General features: G+C 40.7%; 1 protein-coding gene across 6 annotated transcripts in view; it reads left to right on the top strand.

Annotated features, from left to right (window-relative positions):
• Nucleotides 1-25,184, top strand: part of akap13a (A-kinase anchoring protein 13a) — a 125,198-nt gene extending 100,014 nt beyond the window's left edge. For 4 of the 6 annotated variants that reach the window (XM_087845798.1, XM_087845632.1, XM_087845707.1 and 1 more), the window contains 13 exons: nt 2,521-2,769; nt 2,875-2,951; nt 5,543-5,724; nt 6,577-6,659; nt 6,778-6,966; nt 10,407-10,559; nt 13,230-13,303; nt 14,206-14,250; nt 16,756-16,806; nt 16,997-17,269; nt 18,775-18,957; nt 19,391-19,688; nt 22,323-25,184. In XM_087845798.1, the coding sequence (XP_087701924.1) occupies nt 2,521-2,769; nt 2,875-2,951; nt 5,543-5,724; nt 6,577-6,659; nt 6,778-6,966; nt 10,407-10,559; nt 13,230-13,303; nt 14,206-14,250; nt 16,756-16,806; nt 16,997-17,269; nt 18,775-18,957; nt 19,391-19,688; nt 22,323-22,375 (1,910 nt within the window). In that variant the 3' untranslated portion in view covers nt 22,376-25,184. The remainder of the gene's footprint in view (nt 1-2,520; nt 2,770-2,874; nt 2,952-5,542; nt 5,725-6,576; nt 6,660-6,777; nt 6,967-10,406; nt 10,560-13,229; nt 13,304-14,205; nt 14,251-16,755; nt 16,807-16,996; nt 17,270-18,774; nt 18,958-19,390; nt 19,689-22,322) is intronic. The other 2 variants (XM_087845740.1, XM_087845860.1) reach the window with 1 other exon arrangement.
• The last annotated feature ends 2,084 nt before the right edge of the window (nt 25,185-27,268 follow it).

Raw genomic sequence — 27,268 nt, 5'->3', positions numbered from 1 at the left:
ATGTTACGTCCAGATGAACAGAATCAACTTTTGGGGATTTACTTACCTGCATGATTGAGTATGCATCAAGGCCCTAATGTATTTACTACCCTTAAATATGTTGATGGTAGCTGCTTCAGTCGGTCGACCTGGTTATTTCCATTGTCGCTTATAAAGTCTGTGGTCTGGTCACCGCGTTCCTACAAGTTTACTTCCTATGTGGATGCAGCTTAAATCTTAATTCAAAATTTCACTAAGTTTCACTTAGTGCAGAAAAAAATGTGTGAATTTAAAGTTGGAGATTTAAGCAATATAATTAAGTCATTTTTCCCATTTCAGTTTTGGCTTTTTTAATTTTAGAACAACAATACAATATTTTCTTTACATCATTCTCTATGATTTATATATTTATTTAGAGAGTTTATCTACAGTAATATTTATCACATCACCTTTATCCTGAGAATAGAAAATAAACTCCTGGAGTACCTCATTATTAATATTTTTCCTGACAGCATTCGGCTCCGCTCGTACACCGAAAAGCCGCCCACAGCAGTGTGCCGTTTGTTTTAGGAAACATCCTGAAAAGTACAATTTCTCGCACACAGTTTCATATATTTTGAGAAGAATGAGACATGTGCTGGATGGATGTTTATAGGATAATAGATCAAGCACACTCTGAGGAGCTGGAATATTTCACACCATATTTATATCTGATTTAAAGCAGCTCTCATCAGCTGGCCTCCCACTGTGTGCATTCTCTCTAATCCCTCCCCAAAGCCTGTTTATAGTTCTATGTGGGATGGGGGAGCTCTGCCTTAATCCCCAAGGTGCTTTAAGAAGAGTCTCTCCTGCCAACTCTGATATGTACTGAGAGGAAATAACACAGTAGAGTCACAGTTTGAGATTATATTTTCTTGCTTTGGAGCACAGACGTACAACGCAGGAGGAAAAGATTCCACTTTAGGGAAGGATGTTGCATGCTGAGCCCAAAACTCAAGAGTGTTATATAGAGTACAACAAGTGTGCATGCGGGACAGTTTGACTGGGGTTTTCCTTACTTTGCAGACTTAAAGGGCACTCGTGACTTTACTGTAATCCTTAGAGTACCCCAGCGGAGACTCCATGTTTCCTGACTCACGGCAGACCCTGATATTTTACTCCTTTGTTGTTATACTTTAAAAAACAAAATCCCAGTACTTTTCTATAAATAAATGTTAAGCTTGAGTCACTTGACAGTGACTCAGCCGCTGTCAAGTTAATCAAGGCTTTTATGTGCGCACTTTATTTAGATAACCAGATGGCTTTTGCAGCTACGCTGATTAAAAATGTATTTCATTAGAAATAATTCCATCCTCGTTCTCTTTCCTGCTGAGCATAAGCTGAAACTGATATGTATTGGGTGTGTGTCCACTGCATGAGTCTATCGCCAGCAGCTAGTTAGCAGATAATGCAAAGGAAGCGGTATCGGTCTTCTTGTCCAATTTGCTGCAAAGAAAATAAGTTAAATATTCGGATTTATAGAGTAAGGAGCATAGGAGCATTTTGTAAAAGAGAAAATGTAATATACACATACAGTGGGTGCTCTTACGGCTTGAGTCCCCTTAGAGTAGAGGGTCTATTTCAGCCCACAGGTTGGCTTTGCGAAGTCATCAATTACTACAGTTTGTGATTTGTGGTGTGCACATGAAGGCATAAGTACAGGGGAATGAAAAAGTCTAGACAGCTAAAAGGTTTTTCTAGGTCTAAACAAGTTATTCTGTCTGTCCGTCCTTCCATCCAACCATTTTCTTCCACATCAGGGGTGACGGACAACCATTCGCATACACACCTATGGCCAATTCAGACTCACCAGTTACCGTAACTCCATGTGTTTGGACTGTGGAAGGAAGCCAAGTGTGTGGAAAAACCCACATGGGGAGAACATGCAAAATCCATACAGAACGACATATTTATTTTAATCATCGAGTAAAACACTATTGTTTCTTAATCACAAAAATCTATACATTTTGTGCTTTTCAGGCACAATCTCTAAATTCTTCAAAATAATCCAAAATTATCAAAACATCAAACGGCAAAATAGGGAATGAAGGTATTCTGGCTCCAAATATTGCTCGAACATCTTACTAAGAAACTTAATGATCATTTTAATTTGCTATATACATACTGTAAATGAAGGTTTTTCATTAGACATGTACAAGAATTAAAAACAAATTGTAAGATGTCTTAGATGTCTCTATAATAATATGTGTGACTCACTGTGACCAGCTAATAGCATAAAAAAGCTTTCAGTACTCTCTTCCAGTGAGTGTAAATGCAGCCACGGTTAAAATACTGAAATGAGAAGTAAAATGTCACTTCATCGTCTGCCGCACTTACACGCCACCTGTCTGAGGCGTTCAGGGTTAAGTGTGTTAGATTGGAGTCATTAAACTACCAAATGTAACGGTGCTCCATTTTTGCTTCAGCTGGTTTGAAATCACATTCCTATGGTAATGTAATGTAGAATACATTTTCTAAAATCTTGTCACACGTCTAACACAGAGAGCGACGAAGACTACTTTGACCTGACGGAGGCTATTCGACTCGTGAAGGAGGTGATAGCGGCGGTTGATAGCAAGGTGAACGAACACGAGAAAAGACGGCGCCTGAAGGAATTTCACGGCCGTATGGACAACAAGTCGATTATGATGATGAAGAACGGGCAAATTTTCGCCAGGGAGGATCTGCTTAGGAGGCGGCTGATCCACGATGGAGCGCTGCAGCTGAAAAACACCCAGGGAAGATTAAAGGGTGAGGAGTTGGGGATGGGAAATTTGTTTGTCTTTTTAGGGGCTAAAATTTTGATGTATTTAAACGAATCCAACAACAACTGATTTTCTTCTGGTCGTCTTCCAGAGGTTCATGCTCTGCTCCTATCAGACGTCTTCGTCTTCCTCCAAGAGAAAGACCAGAAATATGTCTTTGCCATGCTGGTAGGTCATCTCTTTCCCTCTCCTTTGCCCTACAGTTATGAAGAACTCATGAGGGCTGCCAGAGTTGATGCTGTCATATTTTCCTCTCCCACTGTTGTTGCTGTTAGCAGGAGCTGCCCTTCTTAGCTATCCCATTGTGAAATAATGCCTACCTCTTGCTAGCACGCTAGCTGCACCTAATAAAGCTTATCTGGCCCTGGGCTCCTTAACCCAGCTGTGATAAATCATATAGGTTTGAGTTGTTTTTTCCATGTTTACAGGACTCACAGCTTCATGGCATGCCACACTCTCTCTCCCTCTCCCTCTCTCACACTCGCAGGAATGGAAACAGAGGCAGGCTGGTGGCTTAATAATCACATCCATCAGTAAAAAAAAAAGAAAAAGAAAAAAAAGCCTGCAATGTTTGAGTTGGAGCTGTTGACATTAGAAAGGGGAATAACATGTGGTTTGAAATGGATGGCAGCCATGTGGAGAGGGTTTGTTTTTGAGAGTATAGGCATCAGTTCTGTGGATCAACAAGAGTACATGCAGCTACTGTAGCAGGTCGTAGATCATCACCACCTTTACAGGAACACAGACCTGTAGAGCTAAAAGAGAATGGATGATAGGAAATAAACAAAAAGATGAGGAGAATATTATAGATTTGGCTCCATATTTTTGTGTTACATATATTCAAATTGCTGTTACTTACATGGGCATGTGCTTAAGACAGGGGAGTATTGCCTTGCCTCTGTCAAAGGCCTGAACAACGCAAAGCTGAGAGGTTTGACAAAAGCATAAAACAAGAAGGAAAAGCAAAAGATCTTTCGTCATATTTGCTTTAACTGTACAGCACAACTTTCCGCTGTGACAATGGCTCCAAAATTTGCCTGCTTTTACTTCATTACTCTGAGGCTGGCCTCAAAGATGCTCTCTTCTGTCCGTGGCTCCATATCTTTGCTGGAATGACGATTCAAACATCAAAATGACAGCAGAAATGATCTACTTTGAAAGCAGAAATTGTCTCTTAAGAAATGGTTACACACTCAGTAAATACACCTCAGCTTTCTATTTTGTTGCATTCAGTGCTCTTAGCTTGCTGGCGCAGAGATGTGGTGGCCATGCTCTATTCTATCTAGTGTGATGTGTGCATCATCACCACAGCTTGAGCCCAAAAATGAACAAAGCTAAAGTGCTTTTTTTCTCATGGGTTGATGGGAAAAAAAGTTACATAAACTGCACAGGAATGGTAGCCATTGTAGTTCAAACTCACATGTAATTGGACAAATTAGCAGCATGTTAAACACTTTCAGTCAGTGACTGCCTAAAGCTTGGAACCAATGATCATCACAAAGAAAATACTTCCTCTGAAATATTTTTCCTGGTTTCTGTCTTGTCTTCAGTTGGGTTTTTGTTTTTGTGTTTTTGGAGTCTTTCTGCTTGGTTGCTTTTCTTTGCTATGGAAAGGATCCTGTGATCATCCACTACTGCTCTCTTCTGTGGACATCAAGGCCTTTTTATGTAGCTGTGTGTTCTTTTTTTTCCCATCCACACGTACCAAAGCTCTTGATCTGGTCTCTTGTAATGTTCCTCCTCTTTCTCTCTCTGATGCGTTAGTTTTGCTTTTGCAGCTTAAAGATAGTATTGCGAGATCTTCTGGGTTGCATGTTGTGGGATTTCTGAATGCAAATGCCACATTTAAATCTCCAGACCTTTTATCGGTTTAACTGACAAAGAAGTGTCTGAGAAATAGCCCACATAAGTTCCTGCAGACTGACGGCTGTTGATAAAGACTGCAGTTAGCAATTATTGCAGTATTTTTGGTGAAAGTCTCCAATTAAAGGTGACAATTTGCACTTATGTTTAGGTGACTGATGTAGGAATGCATAGTTCCCCCCTCTTCATGTTGAATGTGGAGTGTTTTTAGTGCAAACTCAATCTTTCTGTTCCACTTGTTGAGCTGCATCAACAACATTTTTTCCCCTCTAAAATACTCACTTGATTTGGTTTAAACTGTAGAACGTGTGCTGTGGATTTTCTTCCTATTGTTTACAATGTAGTCACACCAGGAAGACAAACACACAGGAAAAAAACTCAACCTATTCTTTAAACCTCAGACAAGTGGTTGGAGAAAAAATGTAGGGATGTGGTTACAGCTTTGGAGTTTTACTGGTTTGAAAAGAAATGATGCAGTGGTTTGTGGTGTACTAAAATGTGCTTTACAGTGTTGGCACTCTTAAGAATGCAAGGTTAGCAGAGGCTCTGTGAATCAGCCGACAGCCATGATAATCAGAAAATTAGCCAGAATGTCAATTTGGCTCCTTCTTTTCTCTTTATTCCATATTTTTTCATTTTCCCCTTTGTGTCTGTGATCCCTATTCATCCCTTTGTCTTTGTTTCTCTTACGCTTTTCTCCTGTAATTATCCTTTTTCCTCCTCTGCTTTAGCCCACCCTTCTTCCTGCCTTCTCCATCCTCTTCCCTGATCCTCACCATTTGTTTTCCCTCCACCCCCTTTCCTCCCTCCTGGCCCTCCCCTTATCATCTCTCCTCTCTCTTTTTTTTTTCCTTCTCTTTTTTCATTCTCCTCCCATGTTGCCTCTCTCCCTGCAGGATCAGCGCTCCACCGTCATCTCCCTCCAGAAGCTGATTGTCAGGGAGGTCGCTAACGAAGAGCGCGGCCTCTTCCTCATCACGGCAGGCATAGAGAAGCCGGAGATGATGGAGGTCCTGGCCAGCTCGAAAGACGAACGCAACACCTGGATGCAGCTCATCCAGGAAGCCATGCAGTCTATGTGAGTAGAATTCACGTCAGTGTTTTTATTTTAAAACATATGAAGACTAAATATATTAATGTACTTGACACACAATTATTTTTGCATCTTGTAATCTACATCTAAGAGCAAGCTTAGACCCCGATCTTTCCTGGTTTACCATAACCTGTAACCTCTTCCGCAGAAGAAACTCTGCCTCCACTGTGCTTTACATTAAGGGCTCTGTCTCTCAGAGTTCATCACCCGTCCATCTGTGATGTAAACCACGAGTTAGACCAAGCCCAGTTCTGTGGACAGAGCACTGTGCTGTCAGGAGGATTAGCACTACTCTACCTGGGGATAGGATGTACTCAGGGACAGTCTAATGCTGGTTTGGCTTCAAGGACAGCTCGCCATAAGCAGAGGATTATTTGAATGCAGCCAGTGGGAAGGAGAGAGATTAGGCACTCTGTCTCCCTCGCAGTCTGACTTCTGCCAAAGCACAAATGGAGATCATGCTATTGGCAGAAATTATTATTATTTTTTTAAAGGCTATGGCTTCTGTTTTTTTTCTCTTGAACTAAAAACACCATGTGCTTCAAACTTTTGGGAGACTTGTCTGTTGTCCTGTGGGAGGGAAGCTAATGGTTATTTTCATGACTCGTCTTTTTAAGAAGTCTAGAAATCTGTAAAATGTTGCAAATTAATGAAAATGTCTCAGAATACTGTTTTTAAGTTTTTAATTACCAAAACTTTAGTGAATAATTTAACTCCAGTTAATTGATTAAACACTTGTACACTGTAAGTGATGTAGATTTCTGGTTGTTTGTTGGTTTTTAATCCTGTCTAATTTATGGGATGTTGTACATCATCTTTATTTTCTTTATTGGACAGGGACAAGGATGAGGATGAAGGGATTCCCAGCGAGACAGAAGATGACAAGAGACAGCTAGAGACTAAAGCAAAGGAAATGAGAGGTGAGAGAAATCTATTAAATTTGTTTGTATGATAGCAAGCACACACGCACACACATTTGCCTGAGATTTCTCACTGTTTGTCTTTGTGTCTTCCTGTCCGTCTGTCTCTGCTGGTCAGAACTGTTGAGGCAAAAGGATACAGAAATCATGTCTCTGCTGGAGGAGAAGGTGCGGCTTTTCAGAGGGATGTGGGAGGGCGTGAGCCCAGGCGAGGAGGCCTGTCGGCAGGTCCAACCTTTCTTCAGGTCACCCTGCAGCCTGGAGCCGCCTGGGGGGGCGTCCATCATGAAAGATGCCCTGCAGGAAGGTAAGAAAGACGGGTTTCTAAGATGTGTGCTGTGGATGCGTCATTCATTGAATATACTGAGAAAAAAATTTGAATGAAAGAAAAAAACACAGTGAGAGGCTTGTATACTAACATTGTTACACAATGAACATAAAGTACATCTTTCACATGTTATCCTGTTTACGTTTTTAAATTTTATCATCTAGGCAAACTTAAAAGTATATAAGAAAGTATGTAAAAGATGTGGGTAAGTGCGATATCCTGAAGTTGTGTTTTTAAAGCCTTAAACGAAGCGTTTTCGGCTCCTCAATCAGGATACCTATGGCCTAATCATGCCCAGCCCTTCATTGTCTGTTTTACTTTAAATGATACCACAAGTTAGGAAATAAACATCAGATATAAATTAGATTGCAATTACTTGCAAACCTTCAAACCTGTCAGAGTGGTTGCAGTTGGTCTGAATCAAATTGTAATTGTGTGGAGACAAGTTGCTTCCCACCAGGCAACCTGTGATCAAAACTGATCGCAAGGTGACTGAGGATGTTGTACGCTGCAACTACTTGCAATGAATCTCTGACAGCAAAAACATTCAATTGAATCAATGGGCAACCACTGATATTTTTTTCCTAGTTGGAAGGAGGGTTTCTTCCTATTTTTAACTCTGGTGTGACTGAGCTATTAGACTGTGGTGGGCGTCTGTACTAGACATCGGGCAGACGTGCTTGTCAGATCCCCAAATCACCTCAACTGGCTCCTTTCGATGTGGAAATGTAGCAACTTTACTCTGAGCCCCTCGCAAACGACTGATCTCATCAACCTGTCTCTAAGGCACAAGCCACGCCTTCGAAGAAAGCTCATTATCGCTGTTTGTATCCACAGTCTTTCGGTCACTATCCAAAGACCATGACTATAGGTGAGGATAGGGAGGCAGGCGGACCATCTTTCGCCTTTTAGTTTTTGGTCTATTCTACTTTTAGTGAGGTTTGAGTTCTTAACACCAAAGCGGTCCTAACACTGCATTTGTAAATGACACCTTGAGAATAAAACAGGGTATTATGACATCTCATTGAAGAGAAAGCACTGACTCATTCATATGTATAGCTAATTTCAATTATTAACCAAAACTTGTGTCATGACATGAGGCATAAAGCCATCTGCTAAAAAAGCACCTTATTATTTTTCATCAATTATGCACATATGGACAGTTCTGCCCTCACTTTTCATTCCACCACACATTTTTGAGGCTGCAGGTGAAAAGGATACACTTTGGCAACCACATGGAAAAATTCACTGTAAAAATTTCAGTACTTTTTGTATAAGGAGTTTATATACAATTTGTATGTAAAGAAAACTTGTTTATTCATTTTAATTCTTCCGATGAGAGCCTACCGTGTTATTAATCCCTAAGGAAATGATGTAATTGAGTATGTAATGAGCTCAGTAGTTGGATCCCTTCATAGCCCGAGAGAGAGATTCAAGTGTATAGCAAATATTAAAGGAGTCGGCATGCGTTTTGAGATTTTACTCCAGCGCTTGTTGGTGCTTTGGCAGTGTTGTTAATCAAATGTGTATTAGAAGAAAGCGGAGAGGTGAGCTCAGAGCAATTACTGTATCCTGTGTTAAAGGTATTGAAATATATGTATGTATCGCTTTCACTTTACGTATCATTTGCACTGCTTTATTTCAAGTGTATGGGTTTACTTTGGATTTTACATGATACAGTCTAACAACAACATGCAGGGATTTTGCAGGTGCTGCAAACTCGTGAATTTTAAGATGATGTTTTCAAGGTTTGAAAAGTGCTTGGATTTTGGATTAAGTGCTTGAAACTGTATTTGCATTACTTTAATGGGGAATTGCTGTTTGAATATTAGACAGTTTGCTTTTTAGATAATTGAAAAGAATAAACTGGAGAAAGCTTAATAGCGTTTGTCTTGTGGATAAATGAAGACATGTCTGCCTGAGCCTTCTGAGCATGATGCTGCAGTGTGATGTGCCAATCTTTTTTCCATGTGTACCCTTTGACAGATCATTGGGTTGGAGTTTGTTATTCTAATAAGCATTAGAATTAGTGAAAGCTGAAAATACAAAAAAGATCAAGCAGCCACGAGAGTTTTTGCTCCTTCCTTCAGTCAAAAATGGAAGCAAATGATTGCATAACCAATAATCAATCAATCACAGTGTATATTTAAAGAACTTTTAAATAACATTTTAGATATAATTAATGACCAAAATTCTCATGGACATATCCATCTGATGTCTGATATCTATTAGTTGAAATCAGGTAAGACCGTAACACAAATAAAGTTTCTAGGATTATCTGCTTCCTATCTTTCCATTTCCGTAGACTAACGAGCGTGCTGGTTGGAAGGCCCTCTCCTTCATCATCTTCAGCATTCCTAACAGTGAACTGCAAACTCAGCAGGCTGTGGGGCCTAAATTAAGCCACCGTGGCCTTAACAGCAGTGCAACTGCACTGTCTTAACTGTACAGAGGTTACATGAATAGTGCCATTGTGTTCTAAGAATTGTAAGCAAAAATAATTTGATCTGTTTTAAGGATTTTTACCAGTAAATGTGGATTTAAGACAATTTTGGACTTTTTACGGGCCCATTGATGTCCTCTTGTAGCACAGTGACATCAAGCTTTGAGTAATAATGAAGTGAAACATTAATTTTGATTATGTATGCTGGGAAATCCTTACCGTTCTTAAAATGTAGTTGAATATGACAAAGTGAAGAGAAAAGCTGAACCTGTTGTTGGTGTGTGTTTTTGTCTGTGAAGGAGCCGAGTAGCTTCGGTGGTCAGAGTGTGACTTGCGTAAGGAAACAGCTCCTCATTATTATTTAGTCCCGCTGCAGGCAAAGAGTGTTCCACAAAAATCTGGAGCTGGTTAAAAATACAAAGGATTTGTTTTAAAGTTTACAGGTTTGGTAAGTTTGTGACAGTTCAAAGAAAAACAGGCTGCAGCTCTAATGGAGGTTGGATGAATGAAGGAAAACTCCTGTAATGATTATAACTTTTCAAACTAGCAGTAAAAGTTTACCTACTCTAAAGCACAATGTCTTTTTCACCTCGTCCTTGTAAAGCCCGGAGCAGTAATTGTCCTTATTTGATATGTGAATTGGCAGCAGTAATGTGATTTCTCCTCCTCAGGTTATTGTGTTTTACTGAGAATCTGCCAGACAGGAAAGGTCACAGTGTTGCATCAGTACACTGTATGCTGATAGCAATGCACACATCTTTTCAGAGTTTCTATACATTTCAAATTGCGAAGCTGTTTAAACTTTTAGTGAAGAGGCTCTGTGGCGCTAATAGGTTGTCAATAGTTGCTTAGCAACAGGAGCCGGTAGCAGCCTGCCAGGATATATGGCTGCAGAGCTGAACTGTAACACAGTTAGCTGGATAATTCACTTACTGACCTGCACGCTGATGTTTCCTTCTGTGTGTGTCCGTGACAGTGGAGACGTTGCAGACACTGGTGAATGGCAGCCTGGGCGGGGCCATGGCCAGCGTCCAGGAGGGAGGAGGAGGTGGTGCGGGGCCGGTGTGTTTGCCCCGCAGGGCTGAGACCTTCGGAGGCTTCGACAGTCACCAGATGCACAGCAGTAAGAGTAAGTGTGCTGCTCTGGACATTTGTTGGTGTCTTTTTCCTTTACGTTTTATTTTCTTCTTCTTCTTTTTTTTTTTAAACATTGTGCAATGCAGTGCAGTGAAACATGCTGAACCCCCACCTGCTTGTCAAGATAACTGCACCGACTTGGTGACTGGACTGCAAATGTGTAACAACACTGCTGAAAGCCAAAGCACAGTTTTTAAAAGTGGAATATTTCATTTTTCATCTTGAAACGGGGTTTTGGTGGTCATACCCACCGCTCCCCACAATTCCCCTGTTCAGAGCAGTTAGATAAAACATTTCAGACGGAGGCTTGGACAGCAGAGCTGGAGCTTCCTGAGGGAAAGGTGGCCTGGGGCGATATCTCTGAACTGGTGGCTTGCAAGCTGATAGTGTCGAATCCATTGAACCACAAGAGCTCTAAGAGGTCCAGATCTCTACATCGCCAGCATACCTGGAAAACTACAGCTAAACAATGATATTTTTGTCTAAGGGGGATGTCTCTTAAACACTATTGCAGCCTTGATTTATTTAAATAAGCAAACATAATGAAATATAGAGACTAATGTAAGGGAATATAACAAATAGATAAATGTGTTGACTGTTAATTATATTTTAAAGTAAATGTAGACTTTACACAAGTCTCTGTAGGTGGAGAAGGAAGAAAATGTAAATCAAAGAATAGCAGCAAAACTAAAAGGATGTAAAAGAAAAAGGTGGAGCATAATTTTCAGATGGTATGGCAGATTCAACATTAACATAAACACAACATGAATGTAGGTCAGCAGAAAAATCTTTTGATTCCTTCCCGAATTTCCGCAGAGACTATGTGAGAGCCACTTATTTTATTGACATAGCAAACCCGGCTGTAACCTTCACAGGAGTCACTTGTTGACAATATAAAACCTGTAATACTTTGGATTTTTTTTTTGGTGGTGGGGGAGGGGGGGTTTACAAAAAGCTCTCCTGCAGACTGTTTGAGAGCTTGCATTTCTGAATGGCCTACTCTGCTGCACTGATCTGTCAGACTTTGCTTTTCACTGAAATGTAGTGAGAATTTCTCATTTCCCATACATCCAAAGAAATGATGGCCGCCAAGAAAGTCGACTCTGTGTCAAAAGCATGAATTATATCTACGATTCCCCCAATTTTAAGTGTCATTTCTGTTTTTTAAAATCATAGAATTTCACTATCACACAAAATTGCACAGGATCTCTCTCTAATGGTAAACGAAGGACTTTTATTAACCTTGTCGGAAACGACAGGGTGCAGAGAAAAAGTGTTTCCTTGCAGGGAGGGGTTGATCAGCTTGAGGTCTCGGTTGATATTAATATTAATCATTATATCGCCTCACATTATTTCAGTATGAACACCAACTACATTCTTAATTTGTACACTACGTCTACCAACTCTTTGTTTAAGTTACAAATCTACACACTGCTTTTTTTCTTTTGATAAAAGCTAAAGCTTCGGTGTTCATTTAGCTAATTTTGTTCGTCTTCTGGGGCCTGATTAGAAGCCGGAAGGAAAATTGGTCAAAATGCAGACTGCATAAGTTAATAGACTTTCAGCATCACAGCTCTGTCATTAAGATGTGGAGATTTGACTATAATTGCAGTGTATTTATTTAATTAAATCCATGTGTCATTTAGATGCCATTGTTTTTCAGCTGCAGCCCTGGTGGTGTTAAATGACAAATGTGGGAAAAACAACCCAGCAAAACTACAAAATTAGTAAAAATGGATGTGAAGAGGTTGATTTTTGCAACCTGTAGTTACTCACTAAGTCTCCATCCTGCTTCATAAAACACGAATTTTGCTTTTCAGTTACAAATTTATGCTCACATTCGCCACCAAAACTTTTCACCAAGAAGAAAGAGTTTGCATTTAATCACCCACATTCTGATAAGTAACCATAATTCAGGCAGGGCCATTGTAATCAAGAGGTTGTTATTTCCATCTGCAGTAGTTTAGATTTGGCGGTTTGGCTCTGTTCTGGGACGTTCCCGCTCTTCCATGTGCACATATGTGGAAGGAAAGGCAACATGAGCTGCCATAACAGAACAGCCATTAATGACAGACATTGTCACCGATTACGTTTTAGCATTAAAAGAGGATCTGGGGTGGTGGTGGGGGTTGCAAAGCAGCCTGCAGATGTGCCACAGCTGTGGAGAGGCTAAAGGTCCTGGCATGATTTGGTGCTGGTAGTCTGTAGCTGATACACAGAGCTTTGCAGACCTGTGTCTACATGTCGTGGCTGTCTGCTGTCACCTGATTACCTGGAATGCTTCATATAAGTCTGTGCTCTCACCGATACTTCAAAGAACTTAAACTGTTCATTGACATGACATCTGACCACTGCAGTGTTTCGGATCTTTTTCTGTGTTTTCTTTCTTTGTGGTGAACCTGTGATCTGCAGTGCTTTCCTTTCCTGTTCACCCAGCTGTTTTTGGTTTGGTTTTTCCCCCAGCATTTGACTTTGACTGAGCAGAGCAGCTTACTGTTGTTGGGTTTGTTTGGGTTTTTTATTTGAGGACATAGCCTGTTGTTTTGGTTGAATTCCAATCACATTTGTCTTTTTTCATATTCTAGCTCTAAGAGTTCTCCTTTTGTCTTGCAGCACTCTTCTTGATCACATCTTTTTTTCCTGTGGTTTCTCTTTATATCAGGTGGAGACAGAGATGAGAGCGAGGATATGGCGGGAGACCTGCGCAGGACGGAGTCCGACAGCGTTTTAAAGAAGGTCTGCATCCCAGCAGCCAGTTATTCTCCTTGATTCTGACGCCAATGTGCCCCTACATGTCACAGAGAACCTGAGGGCATGTGTGGGGGTGCATTTGTCCTCCAACACTAACAATACCATTAAGATGAATTTAACTGCTTCTCTCCCTCCAATGAATTAGCCTCTTGACTCTTCCTCCCAGGTCCCGTTGCTAATGGCGACCATCAGTTGTGTAGGATTCAATAGATGATGGAAATGAATGGAGTGCCTTTAGGTGCTGCTATTGTAGCTCTGCACTGGATGCCAGCCTTTGTAGTCATTTATACTGCATATACCAGCAGCTGGACTGCACATTATTGTGTCTTGAATCTTTTAGCAGAGACAGACTACAGTAAACGTAATGTGCTGTTTAATAAAGAAAAAGGAGCCAGCTATTCACCAGGCCATTCCTTGTAAATGCTGCTCTCTGAAAACAGAAGGGAAGCATTTAATTTTTCTTAACATTTCACCCCAGGCACGGTGCCAAAGTTCAAAGAGAGTTCAGCAGTAAAAGAAGGAGGGTGTTCAGAAGTCCGAGTCATCATTAAAAAATACAATGCAGAGTTGATTCCAGCCTTCCATCTTCTATTGTATTCACGTTGGTCTGTGCCGTTCTTTTGTAAACTGAAAATACCTTTTTAGAACCGTTCGTCTCGTCCCCATTTAAAATAAAGCGGCGCGGCACTAAATCCGTCACACATAATCAGGGCCAGGAACAATTAGACTTGACAGCACACCCACATGTGCAACTTTAATCACATTCGCTCAGTGATATATACAGTATACAGGCCCACATACGCATACTGTACACAAGAGCAGATGTTTGCATGCGAGTATATTATTGTGTTTTAGCTTACTCAGTGTGTCTTAATGTTTGTGTGCAGGGAGGAAACGCCAACCTGCTGCAGCTGCTGAAGAGGAACAGTGAGGTAACACTGACTTCCTGTGTCTAATTCAGTTCAAGTCGCTGTTTACATAGAAACTGCCAAAACCCTGTGTCAACGGCATTGTTATCGGCATTAATCAGCGTGTTGTCTCAAACAGCAGTAAAGCTCAAGTTCAGCCAGAATGCGTCGGCCCAGTTTGAAATCTGAGTCTTCCACAAACCTTTAACCACAGCACTGATCATGACTCAGAACTGTGATGGACTTTTTCCTCCTTTTGGTTTTGATCGACTTGTTTAATTATTATTTATTATTATTCACTTGTTGAGGTTGATTTGCCGCTAACAGCTTTCCTTTTGCCACCTATCAAACACTTTTATACTCCATCAATAACAGCATATAAATTTTTTTATAAATTCAAATTTGAAATTGTTTTTACTTAATCTAAACGACCCTGCTGCCCACATTTAGGGATTTACTGCTGTTTCTGTAAAAAGCTCTGCTAAGTAATAAATAACAAAATAGCTCAAAGTGAAAGTGAGCGTGTGCCAAGCAAAGTAAGCTGTCATTTAATAAAAGTAGGAAGAGTTTTAAGTGAAAATTGTTATTAAAATGCACAATAATCAGAAGCAGCTCATGCAGCGTAGCGCTGTAAAATAACAGGAAAAAATAAGGCTTAACTAATAAATATTATATTTTTGCAGCATCAAAGAACAGTAAGCAGTTAATACAAGAGTAAAAGTCTAAAACCATGTTAGTGGGTCGGTGAAGTTGTTTGCGTTTCATGTTGCTAACGCTGCACGCGAAATAAAACCATAAATGGTGCACAGCTTAGGCTACATGACTTTTGCAGCTTTGGGAGCATTTTCAAAAGCAGGAACAACAGCAAATTAGAACATTTGATCAGGAAGAAATACATCGTTGGAAATCCGTGCAAAAATCACTGTGAATAATTTTTAAGCTGATATCCAGCCCTGAGCTGTTTTGCAAAATGGCAAAATGGGTATTTAGAACCTTTTATTTGAATAAGTCATAAACTTATTTAAGTATAAAAAAACATTAACCATAAAAATATGCCCAAAGTAGTTCTAATTGTTTTATTTCTTCAATTTTTTTCTTCTGTATCTGGTTGCTTCCTAAAAGTATTTTATTTAAAAAGTAAAATTACTCATTAGTCAGAATAGCCAGTCTTTAGCAAAGAAAAACAAGGGTTACCCCTAGAATAAGTCCAAGGGGGAAACGAGTTAAGGAGGCTTTCCGTGGCCTCCCTTTGTACATGCCTCTGTCTGCAGATATGGGTCCTATTCTGGTGTATTGATGCCTTTGGCTCGTTGTCATATTCGTTGAGCTATTCCTGAACATTTTTTTGCAGTGAAGCAGGGAACATTTTCCTGGTGGTTTGTGTGCTTTTGATAATATGTGTGTGCTTAGTCAGTCATGATGTGTAGGTCAGTGAATTAAAGTAGCATTTACAATAATGCAAGACTTAACGATTCAAAGAAGATCAACATTTGTAACTTCATCTGTCAGTGGTTTTATTATCGTGGAGCTATAAACAACTTTAAGGCTACGTCCACACATACCCGGGTATTTTTGAAAATGCAGATTTTTCTATGCGTTTGCACCTTTCGTCCACACGTAAACGGCGTTTTTGGTCACTGAAAACAGAGATTTTTAAAAACTCCGGCCAGGGTGGATATTTTTGAAAACTCCGTTTTTGCATTTACGTGTGGACGAGAAAAACGGAGAAAACGCAGCGTCAAAGGTGTGCGCATTTTTTGACGTCACACTGTGCGCCACGTTATTGTTTCGGTGAAATGAATTTCTACAATACTATTACTGTTAATTGTTCTCTCTGCAGTGTTTAAATGCTTACATATACACACACAGTTACTGTCCCTCCACACATACGACTCGGTTCTGCTTCTATGCCCCAGCTTTGTTTACTTTTTCCCACCGAGGCTTCTAGACTTCTGATTGGCCAACATTTCTACAGGTTAGGAATATAGCGCCACCTGCTGCTTTTGTCATGTTCCTAGCAGCGTTTTCCTTCATTTCTGCCTTTACGTGTGGACGGGATTATTTTTTAAAACGGAAAATCTCAGTTTTCAAAAATACGTGTACGTGTGGACGTAGTCTGCTGTAGTAAAATCAGTTTTTTATTATTACATTAAAATATTCTGTGTGACACCACAACATTTCCTCCAGACGTGTCACTTTATGAAAGCTGTTTTGTTTAGTTCGCAGTAACGTGGTTTGGATCCCTTTTGAGTCCTTGTAAACACGGATGACAAATACAAGGTTACTGTGCTAATATCTGAGCGCAGAAAAGTCCAGATCTCTGTAAAGTTAAATCAGCATATTGTTATAAATTGATATTGTATAAAACACCGCTACCAATAATGGTGAGTTTTAACATGTCATGTGGAGCAGTAAGTAAGGCAACATCAAAGAGCTTTGTTCTTGCAGCCAAAGTGGATTTTTCTCCTGGATAACAAGAACACAGCCGGAGGTTTGAGGTTATACTCACTGCTCTCTCTTTTTCAACAGCAGGTCCTCCACAGCGTCTCCAACCTGCATCTTCTGCTAAGCACTCTGCAGGTATGATGGTTTCTAAGCATCACAATACATCCAGCGCTCCAGATCAGAACTGACATGATGCAAGTCTGTGAAGCTTTCCAATGAAAAGAACAGAAAAAAGACCTCCATCCACATAGAGCCAGTGCAGAATACCCCACAATCCACAGGATGGGAATGTCTAACCTAATCTCTGTGGCTCTGTCTAACACAGGCAGTGGTAGTCCAGCAGGACAGTTTCATAGAGGACCAGCGGCAGGCCCTGAGTGAGCGCTCGTCCTCTTGCACATCGTTATCACGACCGTCCTCCCGGCCCAGCTCGCTGATCGAACAGGAGAAGCAGCGCAGCCTGGAGAAGCAGCGGCAGGAGTTGGCATCCCTGCAGAGACAACAGGCAGCTCATGCTGAGGAGAAGAGGAGAAGAGAGAAGGAGTGGGAGCACAGGGAAAAGCAGCTCGCTGAGAGGGAGGCACAGGTGCACGCACAGGTAACTATGCATCATCTTCCACTAGCCCTGTTTATTATTAATAGTTTCAGGGCAGCTATAATTCTGACAGTAACCCCCCAGGATGGTTTCATGCTGCAGTGTTTCACCTCATGCAGCGTTTTATCTGATAGATTACAATGCGTACTTGTGCAGGGCATTAAAGTCTTCTGTGGTGCTTTAAAGAGATGGTACACTGCCTTCAAATATAGCTTTCACTGACAAGCTTGAAACGCTGAAAGAAAAGTTGCAGGGTCAGATTTCATCTGACAAGGCTGCAAAGGCGTGGTAGTAGATTCACCTCCACGGCTGGCTGAAACGTCGCACTAACTAAAGGCTGAACAACATGCAGTAAACATCCTCTCTGTTTGTGAATTAGGGCAGCTGTAAAGCAAACCATCTAGTAGGTTGGTGGTTTGATTTCTGGCTGCTCCAGTCTGTGTGCCAAAGTATCCTTGGGCAAGGATATTTGACACGTTCATCATCTGTCTGAATGTTAACTTAAGATGTAGAAAAAAATGGGTGAATGAGACACGTGAGTGCTCAATTGTGCAATTTATGCTTATTGTTTTCCATGTTAAATTACTGCCAAACGGCAGAATAATTACAAAATAGTGATCACTTAGTCATCCAGATCTGCAAAGAAACTCATGTTTAAGAGTTTGAGCATTACAACAGTACAAGAAACCCGAACTATTCAAGTAGACATGGAGATGATTAAGGTTCTTTTAAAAAGCCACAACTTCTGGATTAACCCTCGAGTTCTAACCCACCACAGGGTTGCGTCTAATCGTACATTTTGAAAAAACACACCTGAATCGTGATACTTACAATAACAATGTTAGTATTTTCTGATTGCTTTGACTTTGGAGAAATTTTATTTTGATGGGGTTAGGGATTAAAGTTCAGGGTGGTACGCTGATCATATGCTGCAGGTGTAAACAGCAAAATGAGCAGCAGTCTATGGTTTGTTTACTGGTAGTGACTGCACCTTGGATGATATGAGCAGTATATCCTTGCATCTGTCGAGTGGGTCATTGTTCGTTTAAATGAATTTCACACTCATTATCACCAGCGCGTGTTTTTCCCTGCAGTGTGTCCCCAAAGTTTGAATACTTAAAGGATAATAAGTTGATTGTGGGCTAAAATCACCAAGTTAAATGCAGTTGTGATCAGCTTCATAATGCACAGCAAGCAGCAGCACCTGTGGAGTTATGAAGTTGATTTAATTTATGAGGAGACAATAAATTATTCAGTCAGCATTGGTAAAGTCTAGACTTCAGTTTTGTTTTTTCCAGCTTATTTTTTCCTGATGGGGAAACGTGCATTAAGGAGAGGTTGAGACACTGAATGTGATCACAATATTAAATCAGGCAGTCATTAGCTTTTATTCATTCAGGCTCAGTTATTGCAGGTTTCCACTAAAGGAAAGGAGCTGAAAACATACGATGTGACGCCTCACGTGTCTATCAGTTCAATAAATCAATCTACACTCGTATCAACCGCTGCAGGAGGAGGAAATCCTGAAGCAGCAGAAGGACCTGGAGGAGGAGAAGCAGGAGCTGCAGAACAAGAAGGAGGAGTACCAGAAGGATCTGGAGAGACTGAGAGATGCCCAGAGGAAGCTGGAGAGGGACAGGGAGGCTATGCAGCGGCACCTCAACAAGATGGAGGACCTGCGTCTAGCTGAGGTGAGCAGGGACACTCTGAAAAGCATAATAATGATAACACAATCTGCTGATCCCTGCAGGGAAACCGCCTCTTCTGTCGCCCCCTCAGCTGCAGGGGAACACTGTGTGAGCCTGGAGGGATTCATTTTTTGCGCTCAATGACACTCCAGCCTGGTTGATGTTTATGGATGCTTACAGCAGAGGCTTGAACTTGGGTCCTCTTAAAAGTGCATTTAAAAAAAGCTCTTGGCCACATTTTAACTAGCGAGCATCGCTGCAACACAAACCAAACAGCACTGTTATGTTCACTGTTATATGATCATTTTCCAAAACTGAGCTCTTCTAGAAACAGTCGTGCTCATCATTTAGCAAAAAGCCTTTCATGCATATTCACATACAGATGTAGACCGCAGCTGTTCATCTTCCTAAGCGCCTCTTGTTCCTTCCTTTCCAGAGGACTCCCTCTACAACGTCTGATGAGTTCGCTGGCAGCTCCCAGTCTCTGGAGCTGGACCCGCCGGAGTTCTCCTCCTCCTCTTCCTCGTCTCTGCCGAGGCTGCAGCCCCAGCGGTCCAAGCCCAAAGGGAAAGGCCTCAATCCCTTTACCTCATCCTCCACGAACCTCAAGGGCAGCGAAGGCAACAACCAGATCTCCAAGAGCCTCCTGCAGCTAGCCAAGAACAAGGGCAAAGATGGGAAGGAGAAGGAGAAGAAGAAGAAAAAGGCCAAAGGGGGGAGCGCACAGTCAGCAGGTATAAGATGATAAACCGGCTGGATCGAGTCGAATTGTTCAGTGTTTCACAGTGAGTCAGCAGGTTGGAGTGGAGTGCTTTTTGTCAAGGATGTACTGTGTTTAGTTATTATTGAAAAGGAGACATTATTGGTAGACATGTGGATGGATGGATAATGGAGGGAGAAGGAAGGATATGTCAGGTCTACAGCTGAGTGCAAAGTTTCAAGGTAGTTTTTTGTTTCCTGCCAAAGTGCATCATCTGTCACGACCAGCCAAAAAAATTAGTTTTCTTTATGACTAACTTAGAAAAAAGAATTTTTTTTTTTGACCTTACAAAGTTTGCATTTTTTCAGATATTCTTTTAGTTTCTGCTAAACTGCAGCATTTCAGAGAAACCACCACGGAAATGATTGGAGACAAAATCTGTTTAAATGTATGCTCTTAAGTATCTAATCTGAAGCCAAGTCGGAGTTGAAAGGAGAATGTTTCAAAGTTTTACCTTTTTTTTGTGCAAAATTCCATCTTTGTGTTACTATCCCACCACGACAGCTCAGTTTGATGACACTGCCTCAGGAAACAGAATGAAATGTAAACTAAAAAGAAGATATTTTAGGAGAGAGCCGCTTGCGTTGATATATGCACCTGGCTAACGTTGGAATATACATTACAAACACGAAGACTAGATTTTATCTTTTGTTTTCCCCTATTGGAAGAACATGAAGAGGGAGTTTCCTGTTTTCCTACTGCCCAGTTTACATGCATGATGGTGTTTCTAGTCTAACTGCATTAGAAGTACAAACAGAATAAAAAGGCTCCATATAAATACCTCAGCCAGAAAGAAACAGGTCCAGAATTATTTACATTTGCATTGGATTCAGAGTGGAGGAATATTCCGTTTCCTAATCCAATTACAGAAAATTTGAGCATTTTTCCTGCACAAGTCCACCGTGTTGATGTACATATGCGGTGACGTATGCTTCTGCCCTTTGCAGAAATGTCTGCTTCTGATCTGAACAGCTCCTTTCTGAATTTTTTAAAATGCAAATGCTTAATGAATAAATAACACTTAAAAAGAAAATCCACCTTTAGAGAGCTGATCAGTGATTAGAAATGCATTGTGCAACACTATATTACACCATATTAAACCACTTTCTGTGTCAGCTGTTGGCCTGATATGTTCTGTCACAATGAAAGTGATCAGAATGATCTGAAGCCAATCTTGTTTTAAAGCAGACTTGAAAAAACTGTGAGCTCAGTGAGAAACAGACGTGTAATTTTGGTCACATGCTCAGATTTGCTCAGGCTGTCACGAGGCCTCACATGGAGCTTAAATTTGTTACAATATTAAATTAGTCACAAAAGTAAATTATTCGACTGTCCTACATTTTTAGGGTGATCTTGAACACTGTTAGAAGTGAACTTATGTCTGACACAGAAGAACTACACTTGTTATGAAACATATGAACTACATGTAGATGTGAACTGATGGTTCTGAAATGAGCCAACATAAGGCCACACAGTTGGGACTCCCTGTTGGTAACAACATATCTTTAGGAGTTTATTTTGTGTTTGAATTAAAGTGCCCAAGGGGAATGTTAATATCCTACCCAGCTGTGACTGCAGCAGTGTGTTTGCTGTGTGTTGTGGGTCTCTTGATGGTAGCAGAGTTCAAAAAGAGATACTAAAGTGTTGAATTTAGACTATGCAGTTAACCCATACTGGCCAGCTTCATTATACAACACCACCAGTAACCATTTCCAGTACGTGTTACTAAGAGCTTAAACAGAAGCTACAGTGTCTTAGATGACAACCACTACCCTTGAGTAATGAATCGTTTATGTTTAAATTAGCAGCAAATAAACATCAGTGACAAAAATGGTGTCCACTAAACCATTTCAGATCTTCTTTGGGTGTAATTCCATTTCAGCGTCATCATTTTCTCTTGCATTTTCCCCACTACAATTTCCTGGATGGCTCAGAAAGTTTAGAGGAAAATGCTATAGAATTCTCTAAGCTGTCACTTCCATAACAGCTTAGAGGCATAAAGGCTTAATAAAGGCTGGACTTTATTCTTGGTCTATTTCTCTGTGTTCAGTTCCAACACAAATTTGCCAGTTGCTGCTTCTGGGCTAATCACTGTAAATGTAAAGGCTGCTGGTGCTGGACAGTACTCACCCTGAGGCACACAGGCACACACTATGTTGCAGGAACTCTGACCTCCCTGGTTCATGCAGTGTGGACACTATTCAGACAAGTGTTTTTGCAGCAGTAATACGGGCAACTCTGAATTATTTGGAACTCATATTTCAATTTCTGTGCAAAATTTGGTGACACTATGTTACAAAAGCCTTATAACTCAGATTCTCTCGTAGACTGTGGTTTTTCTTTTGGCCTCCGGCAATGAAAAATGGAGGACAAGCCTATCGTCCTTGAAGCGTTGAAGAAAAACAAGCTGGGAGTTTCTGCAAATATGTTGCTGTTACTAAATTTCAGCCATGAGTTGCATTTTGGAAGCATTTAGTTCTCGTTTTGGCATTTAGAGAATATTTGTGGGTTGCAAAATCCTGACGTGTATAAGGTGAAACGTCACCGGCAACTGATCAGAAATCCTGTGTTTTCGGGGTGATGCTGACTCCTGTTCTCCTCTTCACAGACTCCCAGCCCCTTCCAGAGCCGCCTCTGGATGGAGAGATTTTTTTCTGCTGAGACAAGTGGCTCTCCTCCTCCTCCTCCTCCTCCTCCTCCTCATTACCATGAACCCATCAAACCACTCTGATGGTGGAATGTGCTGCCAAGTAGTAACACATTCACCTGCGCACACAGGCTTTTTGAATCACCTTGAAAAGGCTTTTAGTTAATTTTCCATGTCATAACATAGAGCTGTTTAACATTACACGGAAAAAGATACATTTTAAAATCAAATACCACAGCTTTTAGTTTGTTGGGAATTAGGATATATTAGGCTCTGCTGTGGTGTGCGTTTAGGATTCAGCTCAGTAGCTAAAAATGGGAATGATGGACTGGCTGTGCACTTTTTCGTTATTCCCTGTCCAAAATTCATCTTTTCCTTTTCCAAAGAAATGGTTAGAATTTCTTCATTTTCAAAAATCAGACATCTGTGACAGCTCAGTATCACGCTGAAAGCATTTCACAGCGAATTGCCTTTCAGGCTCTTCCAAGTCTGTCAGGGGCTCGTGTGTTACGGCTGCCTTTTTTCCTAGAGCCCCACACCAGCAGGCTGTGATGTTAATTTACAGAAGCAGGGCCTTTTCCGTGCGACTTCAACCACACGTTCAAGGACACAGACAAATCCAAATGCCACTGTGAATGTCAGCGAGCTCCCTGTGGCGATGGAAACTCCTCACACCTAATCATATTCATTGACAGCTAATTGATGACTGAACCCACGGGGGGGGGAACTTACGGGACCTAGCAACATTTCTTAATCAGAGAGAGTCCAAAGCCGTTTCAGTGCTTCAGTCGAAGACGCAGTGAATCATAGCCTGACGTTCGCGTCGAGTGTTCAAAAAGCAGATGCGATTAGATCCGCCGAGTCTGTCCCCAGTTCGCAAGCAAAAGGGAATTGGCTAACTTGTGTAATCCTTAATGATGACTTCATGCCATCAATCATGTTCCTTAATGAGGTTTTAATTTATTTATTTGAATTATGGCTATCTCCAATTTGGAGTGAAGCTCTTCAGATGTGTATTTTCTTAGACGCTCAGTAATGAAAGGATTGAGAGATATCTCTCTCTGTCTAATGGCTCAATTCATATCCTTTAGTGTGTTTTAGAGTCTTGGATGGATATTGGCTCGATTGTCGTTTCATCTGCCTGTCAATGGGCTTTTATGCAGCCCTCATCTTTCATCTGAGCGCCGACAAGCAGGGCTTTCCTTCGTTTTTTTTAATTGCATGTAACTCTGCAGGTAGCATACTAATGGTTTCTGTGTGTTAAAGAGATCAACTCTCTCTTTCGCCTCCTTTCAATTCCCATAATAGATTCTGCAGATGCACACAGCTGCTGGTCGTAGGAACGGAGGCCGTTAATTTACGGACAAAACAACCGCTTAGAGGGAATGAGAGTGGACATTAGCTACAAATATGTTCTGTTGTTGTTTCGTGACTAAACCGACTCAGCAGGTAGTCTCTGATCATTTCAGATTAGTCAACACTCATCAGTGTTTTTGAGCACTTTGTCCTAAAAATGTTAACATGTTTATTTTTAATCAGCGTGAGATACGAGTAAATATGATTTCTTTTTTTTTAAATCAAGGGCAAAATGATCCAAAGACGGTTAAAGTGTTTAAGTAGATTGAATAAGGGGCTGTGAGCTTTTATGGAGTTTTTCAAAGATAACCCGTCTTAATATTTAAGACCTGCGAAGCTCACACTGTGGGCAGGACTACCTGCGGGACAGGTAGGAAGGACAAAGACGTTTAAAAAGGATCCTCTTCCCATGAAAGGCAGAGCAGCATTGCCGAACTGCTTCCTCGCTGCCTCTTTTTCTCACGTTTAAGTGCTTGTTTGTTAACTCGCTGTCTTGTGTTGAGGATTTGACTTCACGTCCAGGCTGGTTTATTATAGTGTGTCTTGTAAGAGGCTTATGCGGCCTGCCAATTAGTTGCTTCATGTCTTTTGTTTATGGCTTTGGTGTAATCCTGTCAAAGAAACGGAGAGGGGTAGACTTTTGGTGTTGCTTTAAGGTGTGTTTTGACCACTAGGGAGCACTGCACCTATAACTAAATAATTTCCCTCCCTCACACAAGAGCAACAACCAGAAAGTATGAAACTGTTTAGTTTTTTGTTTTGGTTTTTTTTCCTGTGACTCCTGCTGTGAGAAATTGATGTATTTTTTTCTCAGCAGGTCAGAGATAATGTGATGAGCGTGGGCTCTCACACTCTGCGACATTTTTCCCCACGGCATTTGTAATTGACTGCAGAAACAAATAAGTTGTCAGAGATTGTAATTGGTTATTCAGTGTAACCAGTCAGCAGCAGCTTTAATGTGGGGGGAATAAAAAGGTTGGAGGAAGCGACTGGGCAGAACCACAGACCTCTGTAAGGGACAATCAGCAGACACAAGTCGGGAAAATGAACTCCCTCACCCAGTGATGATGATAAGCCTGTCCGAGAGACGAGTGTGTCCATTAGGTGAACCCTGCGTAGCCTTAAATCTTAATGATAAAATGCACTAGAGTAGAACCCAGCGTCTTCTCAGGAGAGAGGAGAGCTTTTATACCTCTGCTTTGAAAGGAAGGAAATGTTTGTACTATTCAACTGGTACACAGTTGTTTCGTTCTCAGCAATGTAAAAAAAAAAAGAAGAAAAAAAAAAAGAAGGGCAAATGTGTAAATATGATTTATGTATAATACAAATTACTTGTAAAAAATAATTGACTTGTGATTTATTGAAGCATTTTGTAAGAATGTTTTATTTATGTTTTATTCTCACCAACAAGGTGATAAACAATGTAAAGGTGTATTTCTCTCATAATAAAAAAAATACCACAATTGACACCCTGAGTGTTTGTGGGTTATTTTTTTACAGCTATTCTTTTTTGTTCTGTCTTGGTCAAGCTTCAGTTTGTATACACTGTAACTAACATGAAAGAATTGTGACAAAATAGGATGTCTGCTAATCAACCAATAGGAATGTAATGTACAGCCAGTGTTGGGGAGTAACGGAATACATGTACCGTTATTTAAAATACAAAATGAGTAACTGTATTCCGTTACAGTTACTGTTTGAAAGGGTGGTATTCAGAATACACCATGAATAACGACTCCTTTCTCACTCTAACGATGGACATCGTTTACAGATGATCTCATCTTTTATTCACTATGACCTGAAACTACTGATTGAGGACAAACTCATCAGAAACTTGGTTACAGAGGTCACAAGAGCGAGGAGGTCTGGTTTTCTGTTTTACTATTACAAGTGTTTTTGAAACCAGGAGTCTGCTGGCTTGACTTTTCAGACCCAGAGGCTACGCCTATCTTGTAGACTGTGACGCCTGTACTTATATAATAAATAAATAAATCAAACTAGATGTAGCAAAGAAGAAAAATCTAGTTCAATTTTGGCAGCAGATACTTGCTTGTGTATTTGTCCTCCAGCTGTTGTTGTGATCGAACCGTGGGGAATGCAGTGGAGACGTAACAGTGGTGCATCTTTGCCTTCATTCTGCAGATTCTACAAGACGCTGCAAGAAAAAGAAAACAAAAAAGTTTATGCGTGTCACATAGTGTGACTTGCAGTGAACTTACAAGACTGCTGATGTTACAGTTCGTGCCCCATGGAAACAGATGGTTTGAACAGCAGAATGGTGGGGCGTCTGAGAGGACCATATCAAGGTCCTCCCTTTTTGACTTCATACAGAACGAAGACTTCTAGTTTAAAAAAAAACATCCAACTTTCTGAAAGTTCTCAGCTTTTTGTAAAAAAGAAAAAAAAAAAGAAAAAAAAAGACATCACAGCAGTTCTTGAGAGAACAGTATGTTTTTGTGCCTTCAGGGGGAAGATTTTCAAATTAGTTTTTGCCCCAATAACTTATTAAATTTGCTGACTTATTTGTCCTCAACATTTATTCGAATTATTATTTTACCAACAAACGATACTCACAGAATTTAAAATGCACCACTTTCATTATTTAGCAGGATTTCCAAAAGTAAATTAATTTGTTTTAACAGAACATTAAATTGTTAAGTATAATACAGGCCTTCGGAGTGGGAGTCGCAAGTTCGTATCCAGTAAGGGTCCTAGGCTAGACACATGCTAACCAAGTCTACTGGAATTGGAATATGGGATGGAATTTTCGATACCCAACATTCACGAACAACAACAAAAACAACAACTGGGATCTTCCATTTGGAAGAAGGGACTGATCTCACAGGTAGAGACTGACGACACATGCTATGGCAAGGGGGAGAGGTCGGGGGGGGGAAGATATCATCACCCCCACCTGAGTTTGGGTATCAAGTGTGATGAAGAAAGGTTGTTTCAAAGTAACGTGCTCAGGTTTCTCAGCAGACTGCTGCAAACAGGGATAAGTCTCAAACTCCAGTCTCTGTTGCAACACACCTGAATAAAATTAGTAGGTCATTAGCAAGACTCTGTAGAACTTGAGTTGACAATTTGATTCATGTTACAGCAGCTCATAAGTGAATGAACACTGCAATAAAAGTACTTTTAGAACAAAATTTTTCCAAACACTTACATTTTACGTGAGTAGGATTAGGGATTGCCACTTCAGCAGGCGGTCAAGTTCTATACTCTTGCTACTAATTTTATTCGGGTATGTTGCCACAGGGACACATGGAAAAGTTTCAGGACACCGGCCCTCAAGTACTGGAGTTTGACACCCCTGTTCTAAATCAAACTACTGTTGTAAAAGCAAAAAGCATCAACATTATATCAACGTAAGGGATACAGAAAATCATTTTGGAAAGCTTGCAAACGTGCATGTTTATGGTATGATATGGTACTTCTGATATGGTATCACAGCTTCATCTTTAAGACACAAGAGGACCTGACATAATTAAGGTTTAAATTTATTAGTTTTTAGATTTTTAGAACGTTGTTGCTTTGTCTGCAGCTAC

This window comes from Neolamprologus brichardi, chromosome 1, assembly GCF_056152115.1.
Source record: "Neolamprologus brichardi isolate AB-2024 chromosome 1, ASM5615211v1, whole genome shotgun sequence".
Lineage (NCBI taxonomy): Eukaryota > Metazoa > Chordata > Actinopteri > Cichliformes > Cichlidae > Neolamprologus > Neolamprologus brichardi.
Note: the sequence above shows the minus strand (reverse complement) of the source record. Positions and strands in the feature narration are given on the sequence as shown.